The sequence below is a fragment of the Aythya marila genome (genome assembly GCF_965140915.1).
Source record: "Aythya marila genome assembly, chromosome: 25".
In the NCBI taxonomy this organism is placed as follows: domain Eukaryota; kingdom Metazoa; phylum Chordata; class Aves; order Anseriformes; family Anatidae; genus Aythya; species Aythya marila.
This window is the reverse complement of record NC_139066.1, coordinates 6,183,682-6,192,664: the sequence shown is the minus strand read 5'-3', so window position 1 is coordinate 6,192,664 and position 8,983 is coordinate 6,183,682. Positions and strand designations below refer to the sequence as shown.

General features: G+C 48.2%; 1 protein-coding gene across 2 annotated transcripts in view; it reads left to right on the top strand.

Annotated features, from left to right (window-relative positions):
• Positions 1 to 1,727: 1,727 nt before the first annotated feature.
• SKAP1 (src kinase associated phosphoprotein 1) overlaps positions 1,728 to 8,983 on the top strand; it is a 142,638-nt gene continuing 135,382 nt past the window's right edge. The window contains exons 1-2 of one of the 2 annotated variants that reach the window (XM_082779298.1): positions 1,728 to 1,875; positions 8,237 to 8,357. In XM_082779298.1, coding sequence (XP_082635424.1) covers positions 1,842 to 1,875; positions 8,237 to 8,357 — 155 coding nt within the window. In that variant the 5' untranslated portion in view covers positions 1,728 to 1,841. The remainder of the gene's footprint in view (positions 1,876 to 8,236; positions 8,358 to 8,983) is intronic. The other variant, XM_082779299.1, reaches the window with a different exon arrangement.

Here is an 8,983-nt window from a genome sequence, read left to right as displayed (position 1 = left end):
GGAAAACACAGTGTCTTGTCTTCTTTGTGACTAAACCCAAAATGGCAGCTGTCACTTCAGCGTTACTACTGTAAGAGACTCAATACACAGAAAACAGCACAACATCACTTTTCCAGTAAATCAGCTGCATACACTAAACATGCCTCTTGTCACGGTGCCTTCACTCCTCCTTTAAAGCCATCCCTTCTGACAACTGTTATTTATACGTGAGTTACTGAGGTGCTGCCCCACAGGCATAAAATTACATATTTCAACCAAAAAGACACAAAAGAACTTTGCAGTTACTTTAGGGGTTTTCTTCTTTCACTCCACTGTCTGCAGTGCAGAAAACAATAGAATCGCAGGCACACATGCCCCAAACCAAAACCACAAAGCACTTTGCTTCGTCTTATGCCTGCTCATTATCTGATTTGTACCAATCAACTGAAAGTGTAACAGTCTTCTCCCCAGTTTCACCTGTGAGTCTCAGAAAGTGGGTCACAAAGCATGTTGTCATATGGAGGAGCACCTCAGTTATATGCTTCCACCATTCCAATAGCTGTACCTTTGCCAACATAGCTCTTATATCGCATCTGTGCCATAAACCTGAAACACACAGGTTGTCTTGACTGAACCAAGCAAGAAGCTTGGGGCAAAGCTGGAATCTGCTCCAGGTTCCCTTTATGCAGAGCCTGCCAACCAACAACTAAGCCTTTGTTCCTTCCAGGTAGCACATCCAAAGCGCAGTAAGAATCTGATTCTGCAAACATTTGGAAATATGCTCAGCCTCTAAGTCATGTGTCTCAGTCTATGCACTTTTTCTTTTCCCCTACAGATTTTGTTTTTCCAGTTTGTGATAACTACTGTAGCAAGATGGCTTGCTCAGAGCAGGGGGGGCTGCAAAGCAGCAAGAGAAGCAGTTTTAGGGGGCTTCCTTTGAGAGTTCAGAGGGGCCCTTCCTCATTACGCTATGATACATCTCAGTAGGCAGCCCTGGCTCTATGTACAGCGTCAGAAGCTCGTGTTGTGTTGTGCCCCTGGTGAAAGCAGCAAGCACCAGCATTTGTGTAGCTATGTAGTTTTCAACTGGTGGCCAGCACAGCCTGATCGCACCTTTTGTAATCTCAAACGCTTGCTATGTTGTGAAAATACAATTAAAGATGACGTGCCAGAGATATCTGAAAGGGAAAAGTGGAAAGAATGTGCAGAATGGCATTTTCCACATGCTGCAAAAATAAATACTTGCTTGGTACCAGGACACTCCAAAGCAAGGATTGGATCCTCTACTCTTACCACGTCAGAAATCTCAAACCGGTCCTTGGAATCGCTGATGAGCTTCAGATACAGAAGGCTGTGTTTGGTTTTGTCAGCGCAGAACTTAAAATCTGGGAGTGCAACGATGAGAAATTATAGCGGCATCCCCATAGCCAGGCTCTGTTATTCATTTATATAGGAGAGGAGCAGGTGTAGGACTGCGGTTAATCTAACGCAATGCCCTTTCTGTTTTGTAGGGCGCAGGTCGCACTCATTGCCTGTCCCGATGCCCGTCACAGCGCGCAGCCCCGTCGTAGAAACGCGCACGGCTGCCCCGCGGCTAAGGGCCGATGCGGCCCCCTTCCCGGGCGGGATGCGGGGAGGGGGAAGCTTCGCTGCCGAGCAGCCCGGGCCCTCCACCTCCAGCGCCGGCGGGTCCGGGGAGGCCCGGGGCAGGCTCGGGGCAGCTGCTCGCGGGGCCGCCCGGTACCCGCGGCCCCCCGCGGGGTGTCCCCGCCCCCGCTTCCTGCCGCGCTGGGTCCCTGCCCCGGAGGGACGCGGGCGGCGGCGGCGGGGCCGGCCCCGGGGGAGAGGAGGTGGCGGGGACCATGCTCCCGGAGGAGGTGCGGAGGCTCCTGGAAGGTAACCGCCCGGCGCTCCTCGCCCCGCCGCTGCCGGGGGAGAAGCCCGAAGCCCCGTCGGGTCTCGCCGTGCCGAGCCCCAGAGGGCGGCGGGGGCAGGTGGCAGCTGCTGCCCGTAGAGCCCCGCGCCCCCGCGGGGCCGCCCCGCCGAGGGGGCCCGGGCTGCGGCCGCCCGCCCCGCGCCCCGGGCCGGCCTCGCGCTGCCCGCCGGGCCCTGCGGGGGAGCCCTCGGCGGGCCCGGAGCCCGCGGGGGCGGCTCGGGGAGCCGGGGGTGCCCAGGGAGTGCCCCCCGCCGGCACCGAGCGGCTCCGCTGCGACGGGGGGCAAAAGAAACCCGGGTGCTGCGGCGAGCCGCCGGCAGGCTTTGGCCGAGCGTCGCCCCGGGGCCGCGCAGGGCGAGCTGGCTGCGGGTCCTCGGGGGAGCTCCGAGCCCAGCGCAGAGGGGGGCGCAGCCTGGGACAGCAGCGCTGGCTTCGGGCCCCGCTTCTGCGTGGTAACGTGGAGGTGACCTCCCGAGGCCCCAGCACCTGCTGAGCCGTGCTGAGAGCTGATGGCACACAGCACGGCGTGCCCACGGGACGGTACGCGGGTGGCTTCTGAGGTTGTTTTTCCTGATTTCTTTGCAAACTCGAGCTGTTACACCCCAACTCGCTGAAGAGGTGGGTCAGCCAAGCAGAAACCGTTCCAAAAAAATTCATCTGTAAAACTGCGCTTCACAAACTTGAATGGATTCTGCGCTGACCTTTGCAACTACTGGTGACCCTGCAGCAGGGTACGGGAGGGCTTGGTGGGAGGATTGCCCTGCAGAGGTGGCCGCGTTAGCCCTTGGGACGGGCATTAGCGGCTCCCACAAGTTCTGCTCCATGTGTGCTACCTCTGGCTCCACATCCCTGCTCGGGCCTAGGCGCCCCAAGGGTTGCCACAAACCTGTAGCCTCAAGGCTGTTCTTGTTTAGGGAGCTTGGCTTTTTCATTTTTATTTTTTATGGGGAAGGAGAAAAAAGCTGTAAGTCGTTAGAGCTCCAAGTTCCCTTTCTACTGTTTGTGACTGTATAACTGCTTACTGCTTCTTTGGTGTCTTGTGAGAAGGATTTACACAAACGGGGGAAGCTGTACTCAGGGTCAGTGTTTTTACTCTGCAGTATTGCCTTACCTGTCACGCTCACCTCCATTCACATGTTGACTTCTCCTGCCCTGTTGACTCTCGCTGACCTCCCCATAAATAAACCTGAGCTGCAGCAGCATCAGCCCGTTGCTGACCGTGTGCGCCTTTCTGATGCATCCTGCCACCGCGGATGCGGGTAGGCGGTGGCGAAGGAGTTGTTGGTGTGTTCCTGCTCGACAGCTCTGAGCAGTTGTGTTCTGCCTCAGTGGGTTGTGGCCTTTCGTTTCCTGTTGCAGCGGCTCCTGACAGCGCGGAGCACTGCTCCCCTTCGCTGTGGGGTGGGGGTGCCTTCCAGTCCTGGGACCCGTCAGTCCAAGAGCGAGCGTGCAGCCTCCGAGCCCATCAAAGCTCACTTCCAAATGCTTTGTGTCTTCCCCCAGATGTAGGTATAAATTTTCTCCTCTGTTTTTTAATCATGGGGCCTTCAGTGAAGTTCACCCTTTCACATTTTTGATGTGCAGCACTTTATTGTTCAGTGCTGACACTTCTGTAAACAACTCATTTCTGCACCTGCCACCTTCCTTTAACTTAGATTATTTTCTTGTTAGCTGACTGTTTTTAATTGAAGGCTTCAGATCTCCTTCTAAAGCACAGCCTTTGTTTGCTGACAAGTATAGCAGGCTATGAATGGAGATTAATTGCATGTCACATACCCCTGTATCAAACTTGCTGTGTCTTAACAATCTATATATACAGTCTTGAGGCCTTCCAGTGGCTAAGGAGGTTTCTTGCTATGCAAGCTGGGGCTGAAGGAGCTTAAGCTGTTAGCATTTGCAAACTGTGTTACTGTAAGAGTTCTTGAATTTAAAGTAAAACTTGAAGAGTAAACATGTACTATTGTACCGGCAATAATATCTGCTTCCTTATATTATCCTTTGGTGCATATAGTTAAGGACTGTATGCATGATGCCCAATAAACGGGGTCAATGGCTAGCTAGTAATTTTTATGCTGTTATCACTGGAGACATCTCTGAGGTTGCAGTGGTTGAAAGACAAACTCTGTGACTATTTCATGGCTACATTGCAATCCTGCAACACTTATGAATTCTTACTTTATGTTTATGAATAGATGTGGTTGTAACAACTATTACTTTGTTCCACATCAAACATAAGCAATCCAAGTTCTCATTAACACTATGTTGCTTCCTAATTGCATGGGGTTTCAATTTTGGCTCACTCAACTCCCTTTTAAAACTACTCTTGTTAAGGATATTCCATGTTTGTTTAGCACAGATTTCTTCTGAAGGCTAAAACAATGGTTCTTAAAAATGTGATACATCTCTGACAAATCCAGGGTTTCTGTTTTTCTTTGCAGAAGCAAAGGCAATCTGGCAGTCTGATTATTTTCTCCTGCCCTGACTGATCCTCTTCATCTCAGGTAGTAGGTCTGGAATGCCATTTTCTTGCTGGAGTTTGGGCAGCAGGAAGGATGGAACAGATGCTGTACTGTGAGACTGACTGCACCTGCAAAGCATAACAAAGCTGGTAGCTGCTGATAGCAAGGCGAGACGCCTCAATGCTGTTTCAAAAATAAACAATAAAATATTCTGCTTTGCGAAGGCTAATAAGCCTCAGTCAGCATTGATGTAGCATCACGAGTGGGCCCAGAACTTAAATATCAGGGGACTTGGACGCTGCAAATTTGGGAAGTTGTTCTCAGTTCCTGCATCGGACAGGGACCCTATCAGGGAGTGCAGGGATAGGATAAGGGGGTAACAGCTTTCTACAAACAGACGGTGGGTTTATATTAGATATTAGGAAGAGATTCTTCGCTCTCAGGGGACTGAGACACAGGAACAGGCTGCCCAGAGAAGCTGTGCATGCCACATGCTTGGAAGTGCTCAGGGCCAGGCTGGATGGGACTTTAGGCAATCTGCTCTGGTGGGAGGTGTCCCTGCCCATGGCAGGGGATCAGAACCGGATGAGCTTTAAGGTGCCTCCCAACCCAGCCACTCTCATTCTGTGATTGTCTCTTGCGTGGGGGAGAATGTCCCATTCAGCCCATTGCAGGATGGTGTAGGAATGTTGCTTGGGTTCTAAAGGTTTTCTGACTTGATCCTGTAGAAGTAAGAATATTCATCTGAAAATGTTTGTTCACAGTTAAACCATACGTTCTTTAATTTGCTGAAAAGTTTCAAAAAAAAAAAAGTGTGATAGCTCACAGCTTTTATTTGGACAAGCGGGACAAGGGATGACTCAACTACTGTTCCAAACCCGTGGCTGTCTTTGGTAGCATCCTGGAAATATTAATGCAATTTCATGGATGCTTAAGGTATCTGCACTCTGTGTTGATAGGTGCCATAAACTTTTTTAAACTCTTTTTTTTTTTTTTTTTTTTTTTTTCCCACAGCCACCTGGGGTGGTAAACTGCAACAGAAATTGTGTGAAGCTAAGCATCAGAGCAGATTGGTTCGCTCAGGATTAATTTACGTAGCTGCAGTGCTGTGGGTCAGGGGGACCTGTTCCTCTGTATTTAGGTTTTCTGTTGTTGGCCTTCTGATGGCAAATGAGTAGAAAAGAGCAATAAATAAATAAATAAATAAATGTTTGTGTGTGCACAGAGAGAATACACATGGCATCTAAATATCTTTCAGCTCTCCTTGTTGAGTGCTGATTAACTCCTAGAATTTAGTGCTGCCATTAAAAGGTTATTTACTGCCTGGACTTCAGCAGTTGTGACATAATTCTTACAATATTGTGCATTGCCTGCAGGATTAAAGTGGCTATCTGCAATTGCTTCTAAAAACCCTCCTGAAACACTTGATGAAATTTCAACTGTTTCTTTTCACCTCACCTTTTTAGCTGCAGGAAACGAAAAGGAGAGTCCTGTAAACTTTCAGAGTGGATCACAGAGAGCAATCTATAAACATCAAGAATATAATGTTACTGACAAGCAGTAAAACTAACATTAGGGTGATTTACTCTAGAGCTGCTTACATATTGCTCTTCCTGATCCACTTTGAGAGTTTATGGTTAGGCTTTCTTTTTCATTTCCTGGTGCTATAAACATAGTGGCTGGCTCTGAAAGGGGCTCTGCCTGGCTCTCAGGAGTGACCATAGTTCTACTATAACTTATCCAGCAGCCGATCTGTGCTGACATCGCGGTAAGTAACTGCCATATTAGAGCTAATCACATACTTGTGGAGCTAATCTACGTTTAAAAAGGACAGAGAGGCAACCAATATTTGCCCAAATTTTGGGGGCAGTTTGTGTTTCTTGTTTTTTTTTCTCATTGACTGTGGAAATGCACCCATTTATGCTGTGCAGTTTTAAAGCAGATTTGTATATAATAAATTGTTCCCTTAGCCTCCATCTGTTCTTATAGTAAGCTTCTCAGAGAAAGATGGATCTGTCCTTTGTACTTAGATGTATGTGCTTGGTTATTCTCTATGCGGTGTGTAAGTGGTGCAAGTCCAGCCGTGTTAGGCTTGTCGTAAGGTGGTACTATATCTTGGGTGTACAATTAAAACTGCAAGGAGATGTACTGAAAATTAAATTTAGCCTAAGGATTATAGGATTGGCCTGGGATTTAAAGAGCTTTGCTCAGCTGCTCTAGCAAAGCTTTTGTGTGATCCCAGGCAGGCCACCCAGGGCTGAAGTACTAGCAGGGAACTTGATATTAATGTGTATTTTGGGAGCTCCAGGAGTCCCCTGTCAGGTCAACACTGCTGCTGGCTGTAGGTGTGGGTTCGAGAGCAGTGCTGTGAATTGGTGTCCCTGCCCATCAGCAGAGCTGTGACAACTGTGCATGCCCATGTCAGCAGGGTTGTGCTAGGACACTTTGATATCCTCAGTGCTCTATGTGGGCTTTAGCCTCTGTTTCTTGGCTGTAAAGTGCTGGCTGTAGTGTGGGGCCGTAGATAATGAGGCACAGCTGGCTCAGACCTAGTTCTTGTGCGTCAAGAGCACTCCTGGCGTGAGGGAAGGCAGGGAGACAGCCGAAGGAGTTGGTGGGGACTTGGAGGAGTCTGAATTTGGCTGAAATGTGCTTATTAGTGATTGCTCCCTTAGAAACTGGTGCTGTCAGCTGAACAAACCCAGAAACAAGAACAGGAGTGTTGTGGAAACAAGTGTTATTTGGATTCACTCTTCCTTCCACAGGCTGCTGTGTTCAGAGCTGTCTCTCTGGTCTTGCCTGTGCAGCACTGAGGACCAGGTGGGAAGAGGCCCCTGTTCTTGGGGAGGTGCCCGTGCATTGGCCTTGTTCCGCTCCATGACTGGGCACGGAGCAAGCTCTGTTCTTGCCCAAGCTCTTCACTTTAAAGAGCTGTTTTTTCTTCCCTCAAGCTCTAAGCCTTTCTTGTGTTTGTTATAGGTGACAAAAATAAGGGCTCATGACTTTAACAGAAAAATATATTTATTTCTACTGTGGCATTTTTGATCTTGAGTGTGCTTGCAGGTGGAGGAGCTGTTTAAGGAGCTGTGAAGATTCCTGGGGTGTACTAAACAGTGCTGTCTGTTGTACTAGCAGCTGAAGCATAAGGAGCTGAAAGTCTTGCAAGCAGGATATTAAACTGACATTAGTGTCACAGTATGGAGTGTGAATTAAAGGTTGGAGAGGCCTGTGGATGTACAACACCATAGTTTTGAAGACAGTCTTTGCTAGGGAAAGTTTTCAGTAAAGCTGCTGAAGTACAAGGAGGATACTCTCCTCTACAGAGCAGCTATGATTGGAACTGTCCTATTTTCTAAGACTTTTTTGAGGTTTCTGTAAAGAATGCAAATATTCATGTGAATAGAAGGGACTTCATCTCTTCCGGTTCAGGTTAAATTTCTACATCTACATATATTTCTACATATACATTCCTCACTTTCCAAGTGAGCGAATACCGTATTTACTTCTGTCCAACTGTCTGCAGAGTAAGCACATACTTTGTTTTGGCGATAGCCTTGCAGACGTGATACAAGTACCTGTAGGCTAGTGCAACCTACCTGTTGTTCAGTACTTGTCTCTTGCCAAAAGTGACTTTGTGAAACCCAGCCACAGGTTGGGATTTGCATTAAGTGTTGGTGGATACCTTACCCTGATATTAGAAGTGCTTTGGGTCCTGTGAATGACATTACTTAATGCCAAAAGCCTTTCACAGCAGCATATTTTTACGGTTTGTGGTAGCAGAGTGGAGTGTGGAAGGCATTGGGTATCCAGATCCGTGTTTCTTGGCCAAGAACAGGTATGTGCCTGTGGTTTTAACTTGTAGCTTTCTCTCTACCAGATGCTGAATGTTACCTGGCGGATGGACTGCAGAATGAAAATTTGAGCCCTAATGCAAGGGAGCAGAGAGATGCAATTCTCTTCAGCTTTCAGCAAGTCAAAGCCAGGTATGTATTGTCTGCATAACTTGCCAATGGAAGTGCTTCAGAATAGTGCCAAACCTTGAGGTACCACATGCTGCATTCAAATAATTGGATAATTGGCCTGTGCTCTGAAAGTTAATGGGCATTCAGGGCTTGTTATAATGTGAGTGCAGCGCATACTGGTTTGTGCACCCTCCTATTTAACGCTAGCCAGTTACGTTTGGCTGTCTGCAGAGTTGTCATTGCTTGTCCTTGGAATTTTTGTGTTTCAGAGTAAAAATTCTGCTTTGGGCTGTGTCTGTACAGCTCTTTGCAAACTGATCTCTGATCCTGTCCTGTTCTTCCTTCTTCATTGTGCTAGACAGGATTTTGTGGAAGAAAATTCATCGCTTGATACTTAGGCACCTGAATAAATCAATACAGTGAGCAAAGGCTCATGCTGCTGACTTGCTGCTGAAAGTATCTATTTCACAAGTGGCTCCTGACCTTAAACAGGCATTACCTGTACTTTGATACAGTAAAAAGGAAGAAAGACTGCTTTCCAAGTTAAAACTTGGGTCTGAAATGGGTTCCAAAATCTCCTGTCCCTAGGACTGTTCAAACCTTCAAGGAGAGTGTGAGCTGCGTCATTTGGATATGAGTGAAGCACA